Source organism: Euwallacea similis, chromosome 3 (assembly GCF_039881205.1).
Source record: "Euwallacea similis isolate ESF13 chromosome 3, ESF131.1, whole genome shotgun sequence".
NCBI classification, from domain to species: domain Eukaryota; kingdom Metazoa; phylum Arthropoda; class Insecta; order Coleoptera; family Curculionidae; genus Euwallacea; species Euwallacea similis.
The window spans coordinates 383,062-403,242 of record NC_089611.1 but is presented as its reverse complement, the minus strand read 5'-3'; the positions used below and the strand labels follow the sequence as shown (position 1 = coordinate 403,242).

The window sequence follows — 20,181 nt, the reverse complement described above, 5'->3', positions numbered from 1 at the left end:
AAGTCTGTATACAGTGTTTTTCTATTATTTTTTACCTGCATTGCACCGCACCGCATTCCGTGTCCGAATATTTTTGCGACAGTAAAATTATGCCTTGTTTTCTTTGTTCGATAGTATCTTTGTATATAATTTAATTTCAAAGATCAAAAATGTATTTACATATACTAAAAACATGGTTGTAACTAATGATTACGCAATAAATACTGTTACTTAATAATAAGTTAGCAAAAAACTTAATATTTCCACAAATACCATAGTGTCCGAATATATAATGCGAGTCACTGTAGGTGCTATGCTAGCTCTCCACGTATGTCGCTAGAATTTATTTTTTTACGAAACTAGCACAATATTATAAATTAGTATTTCAGGAGCAGCCTATAAGAAAGTCTTTACTATGTCTTTACTATTTGCGATAAAGTCCCAGTGGATGAATCAAATGGAGTAAGGAATATGCAGTTATAAAAAATTCAATCGACTCATGTTTGTCGACAACATAACGTAGTACTTATCACCTATTTTATGTTTAGACTTCAGTCATAGATCCTTCATTGTTGGCAGGATTGCATTATATGTAAATCACGAGTTACGTAGAGAATTTCGAGTAGATAATTAATTTTATATGTATAATGTATGATGTATAATGTTGCATTTTGTAATGTTGCATTATTTTAAACCCTTTCAAGCAATTCTTGGAACACAAGAAACTGGGAATGTTCCTTGTTCTCCATTCATCCGCATTCAATAAAAACCCCTCGTTTTTGATACACTAAACCCCTAACAAAACTTTATAGCCAAACAAAGCCTGAAAAATCCTCGAAAGCGCTTTATTACATTTCGCTTCATTCTTACCTTTTTTTCTTTCAGGAACAGTTCACCCGATGTTGACAATAACGCACACATCGTATTCGTGTCACGAAACCGTTGGCAAAAAGAGTGCCGATTCCAGCCCTTCGCACAGCCAGATCTCACGAAACTCTTCGAAAAAATCCAATAACTCTTTGTTGGTCAATAATGGAAAATTCGAAGGTAAGGAAATGGACCGTATACTGGAAGTTGATGATAAAAAAGGAACATGCTCAGCATTGTCCACTTAAAGAAATAACTTAGTTTAATCTTGAAGCAAATTCTGCTTTCCAACACAAAGACATTCATTTGGCGATCGTTTACGAAGTAACCTCATAAAGATTATCATCCTGGTAATAGGAATAAAATCCCGAAATCTGCACCATATGACGTAAATTTCCGGCCACGGCCCCGGCATATTAAAGGGATAAATTCTCTTATCAACGAACCATAAATGCCAGAAGAAATTCTGAAATAATGCCAAATTATTTCCACTGGCGCAATGTCCCAAAAGTGGAATGGTTCTTATGTGGGGGAGATAATAAAAGTTTTATCATAACCCCGAGGGAACGCGAAATATTTTGGTTTAATGAGGTAGTAAGAAACGATCATACGAGAGTTCAGGATTTATAACTCAATTTGTTTAGATTTCATAAAGCACAGTTTTAACGATGAATCAATATTTGAGTTCCTTGAGTCCTCGAATTTTGCTTTTGTTTCAGAGGAAAGACACATCATTGAAAACACTATGTTAGTGAATAGTTTGAAAGTATCCCTAAAAGACATTGTATGTTACCTCTCCTTACTAGAAGCTGGGCGACCAGAAGATAAGCTTGAATGTAAGTAAAAAATTGCCAGATTTAGAGAAGGAGAATTTTATATCAACCGACTCGTAGATGAAGAAGTTTTCTAATGATTCTCTATTTTTCTCTTTTTCTACAATCCAACCTCTCTCCTCCTATGCCTCCGTCCCTACCTCTCTCCCCACCTTCTTTCTTCCTTACCTCCCTGCCTACGTCTGACCAATTTTTGCTCTCTCATTCCGAATATTTCCACACTTGTAAATTAAAATAGTCATATTTGTAATCAGTTCTTATTTTATCATTTTTTTTCAAATTTTTAGTTATGTTTAGACTGTATGACACTGATGGAAACGGCTATTTGGACAAAAATGAGGTTGACTGCATTGTAAATCAAATGATGAGCGTGGCTGAGTACCTAGGATGGGACGTGTCAGAACTGAAACCTGTAAGTTTGACTTATGAAATTGACATCAAAAATATCATAAGATTTGTAATGTTTTAAACTCCCGTAATTCTACACATATTTCATTTTACAATTATTGCTATCATTTCTTTCTCAGATATTGCAAGACATGATGATAGAAATAGACTTCAACAAAGACGGCTTGGTTTCCCTCGAAGAATGGAAAAGAGGAGGTTTGACAACGATTCCATTACTAGTACTACTAGGATTAGATTCTAATGTGAAAGAAGACGGAAAGCATCTGTGGAGACTGAAACACTTCAGCAGACCTGCTTACTGTAACTTGTGTTTGAATATGCTAGTGGGGTTGGGCAAGAAAGGATTATGTTGCACATGTGAGTAAAAGATTTGAGGGGGGCATTTTTCATGTAGGTTACTACGATTTTACAATTGTAAAAGTGATTACATTCCATGGATTTATAAAATCCAATTTGCCCATTTAGGAGGATACATTTTTTTTCGTACCGAAATTCATTATAATATTATACTGGGTGTTGCATCGCCGGGCCGATGATAGGAAAACCCATGTAAATTTCAATACCATCCAATATTACTTTCCTTGTTCGTTCAAGGGCAAAATTACATTAGACTTTTTTGAAGGTCCTTTTAAAGGAACTTGCATGTAAAATATGAAAGATTTGCTTCGCACCATTTGCAGATATTTTGAAATAAGCTTTTCTAAAATCTGCAAACTTATAATGCTACCCCGATGGAAGAAGAAACTTTAATAAAGATAAAATCGTTTTGACAAAACTCGTTTACATAATGTCACAGTAGATAACAAGGTGGCGGTTGCTGGTGGTTTAATTGAGGAATATATATGGTATATATATATATATATTCGTCGAAATTTTTGATTGACTGGAAATAAACTCAATGATAAATAAGTCACCTGAAGTTTTGGCTTCAATTAGTTAGGTATTTACCACAGCCCGAGCGTTTTCGGGGATTTTCAATCGATTAGAACAATCAATCTAAAAAAACGAAAAGAAGAAAGAGTTTTCTAACATACTTGGCTTTGAAACAGTCAGTTACCTATGAACTTTTGTACATTATGTACTACTCGAATTAATGATTTTTCTGACATTTTTACTCGAGCTACTAATCTAAACAACATTTTCGGTCATCGATTCCTCTGACTTTTTTTATTTCTACAACGACAAATAGACCAAAGTGCCGGCAACATTACTAAGGAGATAATATCCATGCAAACGCTGAAATAAAGACAGAGTTCGGATTGAGATACAGGAGACGGGTCAGTTTCGTGGTTTCCATGGAAATTACCTTCCAGGCAACGTTACCAGTAACTACATTGATCTAGTGGATGTAAGTGGGTCATTTGCAGAGGAATCCCGGCCATTTTTATTTTATTTTTATAAATAGTTTACATGTCCACTATGAATTTACCTATTGTGGTTTTCATTAGCGTTAACAAATGTACCGAGGGTCGTTTTAATTAATCCGACAGTTGTAAACCATTTGATAATAAATATTCGTTGTATTCTCTAACACTTCTGACCAAGATGGTTAATAATAATTTATTTGACATTTTTAGCCACTATATTTAGTCATTTAACGACATTTTCTGGGATATACTCGTATTCCACTAATATTATCGGGGATGTTTTCATCAATTTATCGGACATTCCTGAGTGATTCCGAAGGTCAATTATCAATAATTTTATCGTATTACATGTCTAGATTTGGGTTGAATTTTTGGCCTAATGGATTGTTAAAATGTTTGTTGTTCGAGTTGTTAACCAAATTCTAGTTACGTGGATCAAATTTAGGGTTTGTCGATACGCTGAAGGTCCTCTGATGGTGTCCAGTAAATGCATCAACTTTATTTTGGTTCGTATAACATTTTATTCCACCCTCATCGATTGTGTCAATGAGATTTGTTTTTTGTATAAAGCGAATGTGTGTACACTAAGAACACATGGGTTTGGCAGTCTAAGTCAGTAGGGGACAGTGAAACGAAGACAGTCGTTCAAGAGATTATTCAGAGAAGGGGAATTCGGTTCGCCTGGTGTTCAGTGCCCCGAAGTACAACTACCCGTCCATACTCAGGAGCACGGTTCGTTAAATAAAAGGCTTCGAGAAAATTTAAAACAATAAGTCCTTTATTTTATAACTACTGGATAAAATCCGAGAGAGTGTCGATTTTATGAAATAACTGGTAAATATACTTATGATAATGAATGTGTCACACCCGTATTCAAAAAAGTGAATACCCTCCAAGGGCCTTGTTTGGAAGCGGCCGAGACTCCCGGCTCTGCCACCCCCCCCTTGGGGGTACCCATGAAGACACTTATAAGCAAATTCTCACACCTGATGATTCTGTTTTCTGTCACTAATTGAGAAAACCAAAACCTTAAAAAGTTTTCGCAATTTGTGTCTGTTTATAATATTCACTGCAAGTGCCTGGTCAATGTAACAGACCTCCAGGTTGTCTGAGGGCCACGTGTGGAATTCACCTGTGGTCTCTCATGGTGACTCCTAAACGACCCTTGGATTGATTTATCTACGGGCACTGATTATCAGTCAGTACCTATCCCGATACCAGACATCTGGTGGAACGAGTTTCCCACATGGCTCCGACACCTGGCTTTACTTTTGGTTTAAGTAATGCCCATGCACCTCCTCTGGCATTTTTAATAGTATGGCCATGTTTGCAGATGTACTACCGGTCTATACGTAAATATTTTTAGTTTCTAGGAACGTGCAGCAGTCAGTATCAACCAGTAGGTCTACATATATGATCTACATCTAATACTGTTGGTAAATGTGACGTATTTTTGACAAAACCGGCAATAGAATTCTATATTAATGTAGGTTTTTTATATAGTTGTCTAGGGTTTTTATTTTGAATCATAGGGTTTATTGAATAAGAAACGGATTCAAATGTAGGATAACAGTTCTGGTGAGCCACTCGAAAAGAAAGAGGACCCTCTAGGTTCGGGGCGCTCTTAAATACTAAACTAAGGGTAATTAAAACAGTGTCGTACCCTGGCTAGAAAGCAATTGCTGACTTATGACACCACCTGAGTCGTTACCATGGTACTGATAACGCTTTGTCGGTACATTTCCAGAAATGCCGACAAAGCGCGGCCGCGCGTCTCATCCACGCCGACAAAGGGCGGCTATCCTTTCCCACAAGTACCGACAAAGGGTGGCTAGACGTTAATCATAAAATAGCAGAATTGCATGAAGATAATGATTGCGAAACCCTCTAAATTGACGAAAATACTTCTAACCAGGTTGCGACATACATAGGCGTCCTATAGGGGCAACATCAGCCCCTTCACAATTCTTTCATCTTAAATTAAAACCTAACCTAATTAACAGTATTAGAGCACTATCACTATTTACAACTCAACGACTTCCGATTGTGCCTCGACTTAAGAATCCTACATTAATGTTCTTTAAACATGTCTATTTTACAACCACAAACTGCATTTTACAATTATCTGCCACAATTATAATACTTACTTATTCGGAATGTGAATAAACTATCTAACAAGAAATACCAGAAAAATCAACTTCGTGTGTAGCATACAAATTGACACGAAATACTTCTACAACCTATATTTCTATTTTCTCTCTTGTAAGCTTGCTCAATTTCAATATATATTTTCGATTTTTGGATAACATAGAGCCTTCAACAGCATACATAATATCCGATTCTCGTATTTTCAGTCTGCAAATATACCGTCCATGAACGTTGTGTGAGCAGAGCGCCAGCCAGTTGCATCGCAACATACGTCAAGAGCAAAAAGTCTTCGCAAACGTTGCTGCATCACTGGGTCGAAGGAAATTGCCATGGAAAATGCGGCCGATGTCGGAAACCGGTCAAAGCTGGCGTCACTGGACTACATTGTAGATGGTGCCAGGTTACGGTGAGTAAACACTAATTTAAAACTGCGAATGGAACTTCGATGCGATCTTTTATTATCCTGTTTGCCAATAAGGTTCAATTTTCTTCGTTTCAAAACAAATAAATGAGTTTTCCTATACGAAAATTCGTATTTCGTCTAACGACTTCGTCGTTTGAGTCCTGCTAGTACTAACACACTCGTAAAAACATAAGATAAGATTCCTTATTGGTGTCGTAATAAAAATTTGCTTTGCAGACGTCAGCCGTGAAGATACGTTCTAAAATACGTCAAAAATAAAATACATATTAGTAATGTTACACAATTACGTACGTACCAACGTACAACATTCAAAAGACCTGAAAATTCATGTTTCATATTCCACAAGAAAACTTTATTCTACTGGGAAATTTAACTGCTGATGAGAGAACTGTGAAATAACATGACTCAACTTGTATCAGAACTACTCTGTTTCATATGTTAGCAATTGACTTGCCAGTCAATGGTATAACTATATCTTTTGAAATCAGGATGAAAAGCCCCCACCTATTCAAATAATAATACATCAAGTGCCCTATTTAAAAAGAGTGCAATTTGTGCCATATATCAAAAGCAGGCTGATCAAATGTTTTTCCTTTAAGCTCCTGTAGAAATCTACGTTATTACCTACAATTCTTGTATTTAACGTTTTTCTCTAAAATGAGAAATAAAACACTTAAGATGGTTTCCATTTTGATGAGACACCCTAAACTTAAAAAAAAATTAGACTAACAATTCGTAGTTCGCTCATTACTGCTTAAACTCATACGTTATCCAGATATAGAGGCTTCTCCTTAATTGCATGAGGATTTTCCGCTCAAATTCTCATATATTGAGAATTTACATAGTCAGAAATATGAAACCAGGCTTCGGAAGTGCAAAAATTTTATTTTATTCAACGCATCACAAAAATATCATTCTCTGTCGATAAAAAAATAGTTTCTCAAACAAAATCACGCCGAACTGAGTAATGTTCTCGAATTAAAACGATTTTCGACTAGTAAAACTAAACTTTTTCTTCGACCATACATGATACAAACTGTAAATAAATTGTCAAAAAAATACTATAACAATCAACAAAAAAATGATTAAAACTCTCATTTACACTCTTGAATTTGAGAGGAAAAAAAACGTATTTTTATTGATGTTATAAACCGCAGGACTATTTACCGAATAACGTTAACGGCATTCGAGCGTTCCCTATACATAGAATTCTCGCTAAATGAGAATAGAATTCCATAGAACATTTCCCGAAATTTGCATAAAAAGTACACATATTTGTTAACGTCTAAAATAACAGCGATTTTAAATAAGAACGCTATGTGTCATGTTCCCGCGTATCTCCTTCACTTCTTTCAACTAAAAATTTGCAAAAACGTGTCTCCTTTTCTAATCTTGTTTTTAGTAATCTGCGAACGTTTTGTTCTCCAGGTTCCATAATCTCTCTCTCCTGAGTAGATTAAATTTCAATTTCCAACCCCGCAATTAATTTATGTTGAAGATTGCTACGGGTTTTACCTTGTGCGTTATTACGATTTATTGTCTCATAGACCGTAATTCACCATGCAAACCCAAAAGCAATCCCAAATCTGTAAACAATGTTCATATGTAAACATTCATTTCCCGCAAATACACGCACAATGCAACTTTAAGTAAGCACATGAATAATTTAATTTCTCGTTCAAACACATATGCGAGGGTAAGTGGTAATCGGCATTTTACATAAACAATTGATTGGCTTAAAAGTAAATAGGGTTGTTTTTCCTTCCCTTTTTCGTTACTTTTACACTTCTTTGTCATGTTTTTTTCTACTATATCTCCAATAAACACATTACTCTAATTATTTCGAAAACAATGCTCTGTGTACGGATTTATTTCAGGATCTCCATTCGATGCAACATCTAATAAATTATTGTCATGGAGAATCCACTGCAATGTCTACTAGAAGATATCAGGGTAAACAATTCGAGTCTTACAATTTCAATTTGTGTGATGAGAATGCCAGGTACTTGTTTGAGTCAGGGCAAAATAAATTGCTTTTTAAATAAATGCAGGAAGTTCTAGCATGTACAGGGTGATTCATAATGCCATGAAGACAAAACAGGTGCATGTGGAAAGCCTCATAATAGATCGATTTTTCTTGAGAAGTTTTTTTCAAAGCTTGAGACACGGGTTCCCTTTGTCGAAGCAACGCTGCAGGTTGCATTTACACAGGAAACACACGAAATGCGAAACACATTTTGTGGAGTATAAAATGAACCCCAAACCAGTACCTGAAGTATGATTTCGAAAAAGCTTAAAAAACGTTAAACCTATTATAAGAATTATGGCCAAGGACGATTTTTTTGTAATTTCATCATAGATCATAACATTGAATTTTACATAACCGTTATTTTCACAGTTAAAGCTTGTTTTACACGAAGAGAGGTTGCAAATCTCCACAAAAGTCATAAATATTCGGATGAAAACCTAAATGCTCCAATAATCCATCATAACCAAAGACAGTTTAAAATGAATGTGTGGGCAGGTATTGTTGGGCGTTACTGGGTTGGTTCAGTTATTTTACCAAACCACTTGAACTAATTTACTTTTTTTTACAAAACACTTTTTTGAGTTTTTATGAGAAGATTTACGGCTAAAATTACGTCGTGAAATGTGGTTTATGCACGATCGTGCGCCTCCACATTTCAATATGAATATGTGGGAATTGTTAAACCAACAATTTCTAAATCTATGGATAAGTCGTGGAAACAACTGCCCTTAGCGATGACCGCCGCGATTACCAGACTTAAATAAATGGGATTTTTTTCTCTGGGGGACTTTAAAAATAATTTGTATATTCGACGCTCATTGAAATTGAGGAAGATTTATGGAACTACATCAATAACACAAGCTCCATTATAAAATAATGAATTTAATGAATTAATAGAGAATTAATTTTCGGCGAAGGGTGTATTTATGTGTAAAAGAAAGTGGAAACCATTTTAAATAGCATCTTTAGCTGTAATTTTTTCCTATTACTGAATTAATTTCATATAAAGAGTAATGTTTGTTAAATTTTCTAAACTTGAATACTACAGACTTAATTATGGCCCACCATTAATCAAAAAATTCAAAAGAAGACATTAAAAAGAGAGTTCAAAAGATGACCTACCTTTAAGTCACTACTTCTCGAGCTGTCACTCTCTTCAAGTTTCGACCAACTAAAGGTGTCTATAAAACAAATACATTAGCAATATTTGGTTATTCTATATAATGGAATTACTGCAATATAGAATGTTTCCGAATTTTTTGGGGAGCATAAAGAAAAATTTCCACATAAAAAATTGACCTGTTTTGTGGTTTTCTACGTGCACCTGTCCTGTGTCCACTGAGATGCTTGTCACTCTGTACATCTAATTCAGTTTGTATTCAGTTTTGCGACTGCGAATATAGCTCTACTTTTTTAGAAAAAAAAAACTTAAAATTTCGACCATTTAAGGCATTCTATATCCAAGTAAACTTTTGCTTATTTTGGTAAGGAACAAACATTTTCAGCTAAACTGGATGCGCCAGACTAAAAGCCGTTTTTCCCAGTTGCATTATACTCTTTACATCCAGGATTTCGGAAGGATTACTCGAACGTATTACACAGTCGCAGATATTGGCTGGAATCAGCCGAGTTTTAGCTAGGGCTGATGAAATTTCATCGTTTCTCTCTGTCTAAGTTGGCATTATATCAGATTATACTTGGAAACATCAGCTATATCCGGTTACAAAGCACCGCATTGCTGAAAATGGTGGCTTTCGCAGACTAATGGACAGAAATGATATCAGCCACGTAATGACGCTTTTCGTTCTGGAAATGTTGGGGTATTTGTTCTCAGACACATCTAAGTTATGAAGCTTTAATCAGAAGCTGAAAGCTGAGTATTATCTCTGGTTGGTCAGGAATAATGTCAATTAATATTTTGTTGCAAAAGAGGAAATTCCACTTTTATTTGGTTGGTTGGATTTTCATTTCAAAATGCCACCGATGAAAACAATGAAACCAGTTTTGCAACTGAGAAAATCTTAACATTTTTATGCTAGACAAGTCAACAAGCTTATTTGCCTAATGATTGTCCCTATTCGATGCTCAATCTGTCTTCTGGACATGATGAATTTTATACGGGAATCAATAAAGTGGAAATTTTTATAATTTGTAGTTTTATATTTATTTATCTACTCAAATAAAAAAACCGACATTGATTTTTTTATATATACGACCCCAAGAGGTTTATCCGTGTTATATGTAGATTCCTATCTATCTTTAAAGCTCAAAGCGTTTTCTAGATATCAGATATCCAATATTGAACAGTTCTTTCTGAATTCCAGTTTTTATTACTTATTCCTTTTTTATATGCTATTCGTCTAAGACAACAATTTCCCCTCTCTCAAAAACTAATTAAAAAAAAAAACCATTATATAATATCCTATTAATATCGAACTTTCCAAGTAATTACTTTCATCCCATTATCTTGAACGACCAACGTTAATGGACAATGTACTGTAATTTAGCATATACGTTATCAAAGTCACATGCTAAACACGCCAAGCACATTAATTTACCAACATGCGCTTACTAAACTTATTTTAATTAGGTGCTGGTTATTCCTCCCGTGTGGCCCTGTATTTTATGAAACATCCACATGCAAAAGAGATTTTCTTTTATTGTCTGACCATTTTATATTGAAAGAGCCAATTTTGCCAATACGAATTGAGAATTACCACTAGAGAAGTTCAAACGGCGAAACTGACTTTGATAGGGCGTTTTAATTCCTGGCATTTTCCGGTTGGAACTGAAAACTAAGCGATTTTACACCCTACAGGATTATAAAATGTGCCCTTTGAGATCGACAAAGCTTTATCGGGATTTCTCCTTTACTTGCTAGCATTGTTGAAATTCTCTCTTTGGGACCTTTTCAAGGAAAGTTTGCTATTTTGAAACTAAATATTAATTAATTTACTATTTAGTTTGGTTAATTGAATTTAACTTTTTTTTTTCAGCTGCACAACAAGTGTGTATCACAAGTAAAGGCTGAGTGTGCCCTAGGAGAACATTCTGTTCATATTTTACCGCCAACAGCCATTTGCCCTATAGTGCTGGACAGGCAACGGTCAGTACAAAAGAGAGGTTCCAGATATGGAGGAGATAACGTAAGCATTGTATGTACTGGTGATGTTTTCATCTCATGTTTATTCGTGTTTATGTGTTGTTAGGTAGTACTAGATTACATCTTTTCTATTCAGTAAAAATTTGCATTGCAGTGTCATGACCTATCAAGAGAAGATATCTTATGGTCTTTGATATAGATTTAAATAGATTACAAATCATCCATAAAATCCTTATATTTTGTCCTTATACGACCTATCTATTTTCGTATGAAAAGAGCTCGATTTTCAAGCGAATATTGATTTAAGCTCAAAGGAGCTTTTTTAATATTTCCCGCCCAGCGAAAATAGAATGAACATCATTCTACACCCAATCCAACTTGAAATGCTGAATATACTTCCTTCTGTAAAGCTACGACTCTACAGGGTGTTTCAAAAGTACGGGTCGCAACTTCAGGGGCGTATTTTATGCATTAGTATAAGATAAAAGTTCAAATACTTTTTTTTCTAAATTGTTTCCTAAGAAAGTTATGACGATTTAAAGTTGGTGCCGGTAAAGTGGTTTTTTCACCGTAATTGGTAAACGGGAAGTCACAAAGTGTTGAAATTTGGTAGGTAGCTATAAAATTGGGTTTTAAAAACGAGTATAAAAAAATAAAATTAGAAAAAGAGAGAAAAGGAAAGAGTATTATTTTAATAACATAACCAAAATTAATGAAAAATTAGAAAGGTAAAAAATCACAAAAAATGACCTCATAAGTAAAAATCCAAAGAATTAAGGTCCGGTGATCTAGCTGGTCAAAATACCGGACCACCTCGACTTATTCATCGATGCTCATAATCGATACAGCATACTTTACTGGAACCATTTTTAAATCATCATAACCTTCTTATGCAACGATTTAGAAAAAAAAGTATTTGAACTTTCATCTTATATTAATGTATAGAATACGCCTCTAAGTAGCGGCCCGTACTTTTGAAACACCCTGTATATCGCTTTTTTTATCTGTGTTCCAATATTCTTTCACGCACACATATTGAGATTCTAACCATATGCTACCTAGATCTAAAGTTCTTTTGTAATTCTCCAGCTTCGTTTTTCATGGTTCAATAACTTATTAGCGTTGTATGTTCATCATAAATGCTGTTTTCAAGTGTTTGTTTTCTCTTGTAAACTGAGAAGTTGAAAAGGGATTATTTTATCCATTTTACTACCATAACTCTTCTTTACGGTTGAATCAAGTCAAGCTATAAACGAGTTTCTTGCGAGTAAAAAATTGTTTCTGCATTGAAACAATAAACTCATGTTCCAAATCGCATGTTATCAAAAAAGAGGATTATTGAAAAGGTTGAGGAGGGACTTAACCAGTAGTGATCCGTACTACAGTACCAGTAGTGACCCTAACTAACCTGAATAAATCTTGCAGTTCAAAATTGGGTAGTGTATCCCTTCTCAGCCTGGTTAACTGCCATTCAAGTAGCAAATAATCGATTTGTCCCTTGCACATTTTGACAAGTATTTTCTGAAATGGAGTATCTGACTTTCGTGACAAAATCGAAAATCACGTAATTTTCAAATCACAACACATATTGATCGGAAATCACAATTCGAAAGAAAGCGTTTCTGTATGCCAAATAGGTCACTATTTGATACGTCCTGTGTTCAGCTGGAGTCTTGGGCCCATATTTCAATGTAAACGAAATGTCGAGGAATATGTCGAAACGTTACAAATGTTTTGAGTAAATTACGCTGAATGCTGTTGGTAGTTTTCAGATATTATCTGGTTTCAGCAAGATGTTTCCAGGGCGCTTGTCGTTTTGTATCTCAGCAAGGAGATTAGTATTGGCCAAGTTTTCCTTAAAGTCGGCTTTATTTCGTTGTGCAGAGATCTCTAGAAATTAAACTATGAAAAACTATAATACTATGTATTATAATATCACTCAGCTTTTATAACAAACGGTCTATGTGCGTACAACAAAAATCCCATTTATTTTATCAGGTAATAATCCTCTGCAAAATTAAACTTCGCGAACTGATGGTTAGTTCATTCCATAACTACTCCCGAATTTTAAAACTTTAATCCGACTTTAAAACAAACTTGTTGAAATGAGCCCTTTCTCCATTACCTTGAGTCGCGCTGCTGAATATTTAAATCAAGGTTTTATTATTTATGAGTCTGTACAAATATTGAATAAATAACGTGAATTTTCGAAGAATGCACATGTACATATACTTTTAGTATGGCTGCATTGGACACATACATTTCTTTGCTCATTCGATTAGGTTACGCACACTTTGTTTCAGAGTTTCTAGAACAAAGTTTCAAAGTAATTATGTACTCATTGATATTTTACAAAGAAGTTCAAACGGATTAATTGAGTGTTTCGTGCTTGTTTTCAGAGTTCTTTAACATCAAATCAAAATAAGCAGCCTGCGATGTCATTTCAAATAACTCCACTTCCCAACACGGTTCCCCTTTTAGTGTTCATTAATCCCAAGTCGGGGGGAAGGCAAGGATATAAGATATTAAGGAAGTTCCAGTATATTTTGAACCCGAGACAGGTCCACATTTTAGGTAAGTTTCATTCACATGATATACACATGCACTGATGCATTTAGAACTGCGAAAGAAAATGACGTATGTAAAGAGCAATTCAGAATATTGTCGATCTCAGATTATTCTCTCTTGCTCGTATGTTTACTCAGATCGTTATCGTTTTTCTTAATTTTTTAAAATCTGAAATTAAATTTATTATCTATGTGTATGTTTTAAATACGCATGTATTAGAATAATTAAGGTTGGGAATTTTCTAGCTTTCCGAGTTTATGTAATTTCGTTGAATGTTGAGCTTATTTGTTGTATTACCCCTTCGATAAATCGAACTAATGAGAATAGACACGGCCATTAATTTGGTCATTAGCGTGACTTCTGGACTTGAAAATGGTTTCTCCCGAATGTGTTAATTCCTGCTGGGCACGGAGATTGAGTTTAGTTTAATAATTAACAAGTCTCATTCCGCATGACGTTTCGATTATTCCAGGTATTGGCGGAGGAATTCCTACTAGACAAATGTTATATTATAGAACGAACGTGAAGTGATACCTATTTCGGAGATAATATTACTACCTTAAAAAGGACGCCTTGTATAGCACTAAAACTGAAAGCACTAGAAATAAGTATCCATTAATTATTAACCTCATTTTAGGATCAAGTCAAGGAGGACCAATGCAGGGCTTGAACATGTTCAAAGACGTGCCAAATTTTAAAGTTGTCTGTTGTGGTGGTGATGGAACCGTCGGCTGGGTGCTTGAATCCATGGGTAACTGTTACTGCATGCAATCAATACAAGATTGCACAACTTCATTTCTCCTCAGATAAAGTGGAACTTGAGTGCCAACCCGCAGTTGCAGTGATTCCTTTAGGCACTGGCAACGATCTTGCGCGCTGTCTTCGATGGGGCGGGGGGTACGAGGGAGAATCTGTTCATAAGATACTCCACAAAGTTGAAAGAGCTTCCACAATAATGATGGACAGGTACTAGAAATATTTAAAGTTCTAGCGAATAATATAATAAGGCCCTTTTTAGATGGTCAATAGAACTCTATGATACCTCTCAATTGGATCCAAACAACGTTAAAGTAGTGGACACTAGAATACCATATAATGTTATAAATAATTATTTTTCCATAGGCGTGGTAAGTACTAATTTTTTCTCAATGTATTGGTATTATTTTTGGGATATTTGTTACAGGACGCCGCAATTTGCAACAAATTTCACAATGAAAGAAGTAAAAACCCTGATAGATTTAACAGTAGGATGAAAAATAAATTGTGGTATGTGGAATTTGCCACCACAGAGACGTTATTCGCGTCGTGCAAAAACCTGCAACAATCGATAGAAATTGAAGTAAGTCGTTAAAAATGAACGAAATTGTGATAATTTTCCTAAAAACACGCGCTCTTTTTTAAAGATTATCAACTGGTATTTCAGATGTTGATTTTGTTTCCAGTGTGATGGTGTGGGATTAGATCTAGCAAACGGCCTACCACTACAGGGGATAACATTCCTGAATATACCTTATACTCATGGAGGTTCGAATCTCTGGGGTGAACACTTGGCAGTTTCCAGGAGGAGTAGGAAAAAAGGAAGGGAAAAGGATATCAGCACTAGCAGCTTCAATTCTGTGGATTTAAGTGTGGCAGTGCAAGGTAGGTATTATCACTGAAAATATACAATTTTAGAAACGTCACTTGCCTAACCGCTCGGATACGCCATTAGCAAATCAATCCTTCACCTCTTGCCTTGCGCACCCCCTGGAACCTACGAATGAAGTAAGAAGAGTAAGTCAAATAAGGAACTGAATTATATATAATCCTGGGGCCAAAATCTTGAACTTCCATTCCTACAATTGCAGAGCTACTTGTAGTGTCCATTTTCTTTTTTTACTCATTCTTGTCAGACTACAGCCGCATGTATGTACACCTCCAGACATACATATGTTCTATAATGTGTGCCCATCTTCCTACTTTCTTCACACACATGTCTAATGAAACAGATAAGAACAAACACCATCGTTGGGTTGCCCAACATTATTTTTCATTTCTAGTTGGACGCTCATAAAATTTCGCGGAAATACCGTGAATACTCTCATCATATGGCTTTGAATACTCCTTGGAACATTCTTATCTTGAACATATAGGATATTGGTTTGAAATCCTTGAACGTAATAAAATTCAATTCGAATAACATTTATCTAAACTGTATACTACTACTGATTTGTATAAATCTTTTCAGATATTGGAGATGGATTAATAGAAGTTATAGGTCTGGACAATTGTCTGCACATGGGTCAAGTGAAAATGGGCATTACTGCAAGTGGTCGAAGACTCGCCCAATGCTCATCAGTAACTATAAAGACCAAAAAGACATTTCCAATGCAAATTGATGGGGAGCCCTGGATGCAACCTCCAACAACGGTAAGAAGCAACGCCTGTTTACCACACGTAAAAAAGAGTTTTGTTATTTAGAAACTCATGATTTGACAGGAAAAATCGTTATCATGAATTTCTCTGTAACTTTTTGCGATGTACAAATTTTAACCAAATATAACGTTACTTTATTTCGTGAAATTTAAACAAATTCTGGATATTTCGAAAACTATTATCTTGATTCGATCTGAATTGCCCCAATGAAATTAATAGGAACCAATAGAAATTGAATTTTTTTTTGTAATCTGGGTTAACCGTATTTCAGATACGCATCACCCACAAGAACCAAGTACCTATGCTTATGGCGCCTGCGACTGAGAAGAAGAAAGGGTTTTTTCGTTTTTTTAAGCGGTAGATCTAATATAATTTTACCGCAATTTCTTCCTATTTTCAAAGTGATATTAATGTAACTAATTTACAGTTTCGCTGAAAGTTATTAAGAACTCTTAACTATTTGCACTAATTTCTCATGTACCTGCACATTTTATTAAACTTCTTCTGGTATTATTTGATTATAGTGAGTATTCTCAGTCAGTATTATTTTTAAACGGTGTAAATAATCATTTATTATTGTAAGAAATCTCTTAAATCTTGCGATATATGTAAGGACTTACTGTTGATACTTATATGAGTTTATGAGAAATATATGCTGTTCATCGGGTAGTATAATAGACGTTATAGGTTAAGTCAAAAGGAATACAGGATAACGCAATTTTTTCTCTTTAAATTTAAAAAAATCAGATATAAAAATGATTCACTACATATCGAGACAGTAATGTTTACAATAATTAAGAAAAAAAAATAGAAATATTGTAGGTAAAAATGTTACTGATGTCCTGTATTCAACTAGCTTCATAGGTAAAGTCTGAGTGTTGAACTTGTGGGATTGAATCATAGGTTTGTTGTTCTCACTAACATATCTTTACTGGATGAAGCACAAAAATAATGTCCCAAACCTATGTCAAAATCGGAAAAATACCTGTAATTTAACAATGCCAAAAATATTTATTGTAGCATCTACACCTATTTACATATTATCTTGCTTTTGTTTATTTTTTTAATTATCATATAGAATTCTAATTATATGTATTTTTAATAATAACATTTTAATTTTATAAAAATAAAAAATATGTAATCTAAGGCATTTCCGACTATTCAGGTTACTAACGACTAGCGGCAATTTGAAAAAACCACCTATAACAATTACTCACAATATCTCCTACCATTGAATGAAATTCAATTTCTAGTTCAAATCAAATTTCAATTAATTGAATAAATTACGAGTCTGATTTAGTTAAAAATTAGATTAACAGGTTATCTAGAGCAGAAGCAAATAGATTTTGGCGAGTAGTCTTTAATGAAAACCACGTTATGGAAAATAGTGAAACAAAATGTATTTACTAAGATTAAGTATTCTGAGAGTTTTCGGTTAAACTCAATTCTATATTTACATAGCAAAATTATTTTTCGATTAAAAGTAAAAATAGAAGGTTTCCCAGATGTCTCCCTGAGCTCTTGCTATTTTATGCAAGGAGCTAAACCAAACGAAAGTTCCAGGAGAAAATTTTGAAACTTTAAGAACAAAGAACGGTGACTTCCCTTCGAGAATTAAACAACGAACCTTAATATAAATAGTTACTGCATCGCTTTTAGGAGCATGGGCAGAAGATGAAAAAATATGAATAATTATTATCAGATCTGCATAATTGCAAATTATAACTTGATGTGGCGTTCTTCGATATTAATGCTTTAAAGTATTTGTGTACATAAGTGTTTTTGTAAAAAAATCACTGTAGGAATTTTTTCCACATAGTGTATGGTACGTATATTATATGGAACAAGCCTTTCTAGTTAGTGCGAAAAACTTTTGAAAGTAAATGCCCTAAAGAAATTTCGAGAATGAAATTTAGTAGTAATAACAAAAAAACATTGATTTTCATGGCAAGAAATTTAGTTTTAAAATCGTAGCCCTATTTACCGGAAAACGGGATAGCGCCAGTTTAAGTTTAACCATAAATGCAAACTACCCCCAAGGGAAACCTAAAGCAAATTTATAATTAAAGGCAGATCTTATTTAGGACATACTGGCATTTAAAGATAACGTCACGATTTATGACGCAAATCCACAAGTTCAAATTCGGAGTATAAGACTATAATTTTCTTATGGATAATTTCACTATTAGAAATCTTATAAACAAAATGCTGAGGATGGCTGCTATTAAACAATAAAATAATAAATATTGTAAAAACTGTAGTTCAATAAAACGTTTAAAATATCTAGGCGAATCTTAGGGACCATCTTGCTTTCGAACTAATTCCCGCCAAAGGTACCTACGCAGTAATTAATTAATACCATAATATAATTAAGAAAGGTCTTCCTTTTAATTGTAAGTCTCCTAATGAGTCGCATTGCACATGCCAAAATTCAAGATTTTTGCGTCAAGAAAAACACAAAAATGTAATTTGAGCCTCTAAGAATTTGGCTAAACCACATTTAAACTTACAAAATGAAAATATCAAAGTTATAGAATTTATATCGCATTAATACTCAACTTTAAGGACAGTTTCCTATATCTCTAAAATTTTATTAAGAGAGATCCACTATTTGAATCGTGAATACTCACTAGTTGAGTGCCTATAAATCTCTGCTTCTTACCGAAGAAAAATGTGGTTGCATAGCTATAATTTCTAGGCATTAGTAGTAGGTATTATTTACCAATTGAATAATTTAAGAACGTTATTAAAACCTTATTATTATAAAACTTAACGCTTATAACTTACCGCCTTGTAAACGATTTACTATACTAAAGAAAGATATACATAAATACACATCAAGTTAGAAATAGAGTACTCTTGGAATCACTAGTTTTTATATCTAACATTTATCTCTTAAGCGAATTGTAGGACCTCAGATGATAGCTATACATCGTTAAGTAGAAAACTTTTAAGTATTACGCTGTGAGCGTGGTTTTGTATAAACTATGTTTATAGAGATTTGTCAAGCGAATTCGATTGATATTGGTTTCGTTGTTTTGAGTTAAAGATAGTTTAGTACTAACAATAGGTGTGATGCGGTATTTTTTTGGCAACAATCATGATAGGTACGTTATAATTTTCTGACGATGAAAGTAAAACTTTGGAACAATTAAGTATTAATACAAGGTCGAGAAATTTTATAATGCAAGAAATTTTTGGAGCTTCAAAATATTTTGGTTGATTTTAATTTGTTTTTGAAGAAATGCGCAATTTTCTCATCTAGTGCTTCCTTATGAATTTTCAGCAACGATACAAAATGTCACAATTGAATTTCAGGTAAAACCGAAAGTGAGAAAAGTGATTTTTTTCCATTTTCCGAAAAACTTGCAACTAATGGAAAATATCAGTCAATTCGCCAATTATTTAAATTTTTATAGGTCCTAGTTGTTTTCCGTTTCCGTCATGTTTGCAAATTTAGAAAAAGTACCTCACCTCAAGAGAACATCACCGAAAAAATAAATCACTAGACATTAAGATTCCAATGGAACCAATAGCGCTGGAGCCACCCAACGTATTAAACATCGAAAGTTCACTTGGTTGAAAGTCTGAATGCATTACTTAATAATTTGATTGCCAGCTCATACCTGGCTTCGTTCACTCGCTGGAACCAGTGAAGGTACAAAACTGCACTTTCTTTTATTGATTCATGAATGCATTGGTGACAACAAATTCTATCGTTTGGGTTCTTTTTTTTGTTTTTTACTGTAATTTTTTTATTTATGGGTATTGAAAAAAGATCCAGCATAGAAACATTATATACTGCTAGTGGCCTACATAAGAAAACTTTAATAAAAATTAATGTATTTATTATTTCAACAGAAACAAAATTTATGTGTATGAAAATAGTTCCGTACAAAATAAGCACTCTGCATTTTCATTTGAACCAGTTTCAAAATCTTCGGGAATATCTTAACCTGAAGTATGACCAAACGCCAATTTACTTTTTATTTGTTTTGTAGCTCTTTTTGTCGTTTGATTCCTTATTTTGTACTTTCAGA

The 20,181-nt window shown here is 34.2% G+C and overlaps 1 protein-coding gene across 3 annotated transcripts in view; it reads left to right on the top strand.

Annotated features, from left to right (window-relative positions):
* The window catches only part of Dgk (diacyl glycerol kinase 1), a 100,201-nt gene extending 83,461 nt beyond the window's left edge, over window positions 1-16,740 (top strand). Inside the window, exons 6-19 of one of the 3 annotated variants that reach the window (XM_066406158.1) lie at window positions 865-1,026; window positions 1,566-1,682; window positions 1,967-2,091; window positions 2,207-2,444; window positions 5,809-6,008; window positions 11,052-11,201; window positions 13,558-13,732; window positions 14,364-14,477; window positions 14,533-14,692; window positions 14,745-14,853; window positions 14,910-15,065; window positions 15,169-15,367; window positions 15,954-16,135; window positions 16,413-16,740. In XM_066406158.1, coding sequence (XP_066262255.1) covers window positions 865-1,026; window positions 1,566-1,682; window positions 1,967-2,091; window positions 2,207-2,444; window positions 5,809-6,008; window positions 11,052-11,201; window positions 13,558-13,732; window positions 14,364-14,477; window positions 14,533-14,692; window positions 14,745-14,853; window positions 14,910-15,065; window positions 15,169-15,367; window positions 15,954-16,135; window positions 16,413-16,502 — 2,177 coding nt within the window. In that variant the 3' untranslated portion in view covers window positions 16,503-16,740. Of the gene's footprint in view, window positions 1-864; window positions 1,027-1,565; window positions 1,683-1,966; window positions 2,092-2,206; window positions 2,445-5,808; window positions 6,009-11,051; window positions 11,211-13,557; window positions 13,733-14,363; window positions 14,478-14,532; window positions 14,693-14,744; window positions 14,854-14,909; window positions 15,066-15,168; window positions 15,368-15,953; window positions 16,136-16,412 lie in introns of all 3 variants that reach the window. The other 2 variants (XM_066406157.1, XM_066406159.1) reach the window with 2 other exon arrangements.
* The last annotated feature ends 3,441 nt before the right edge of the window (window positions 16,741-20,181 follow it).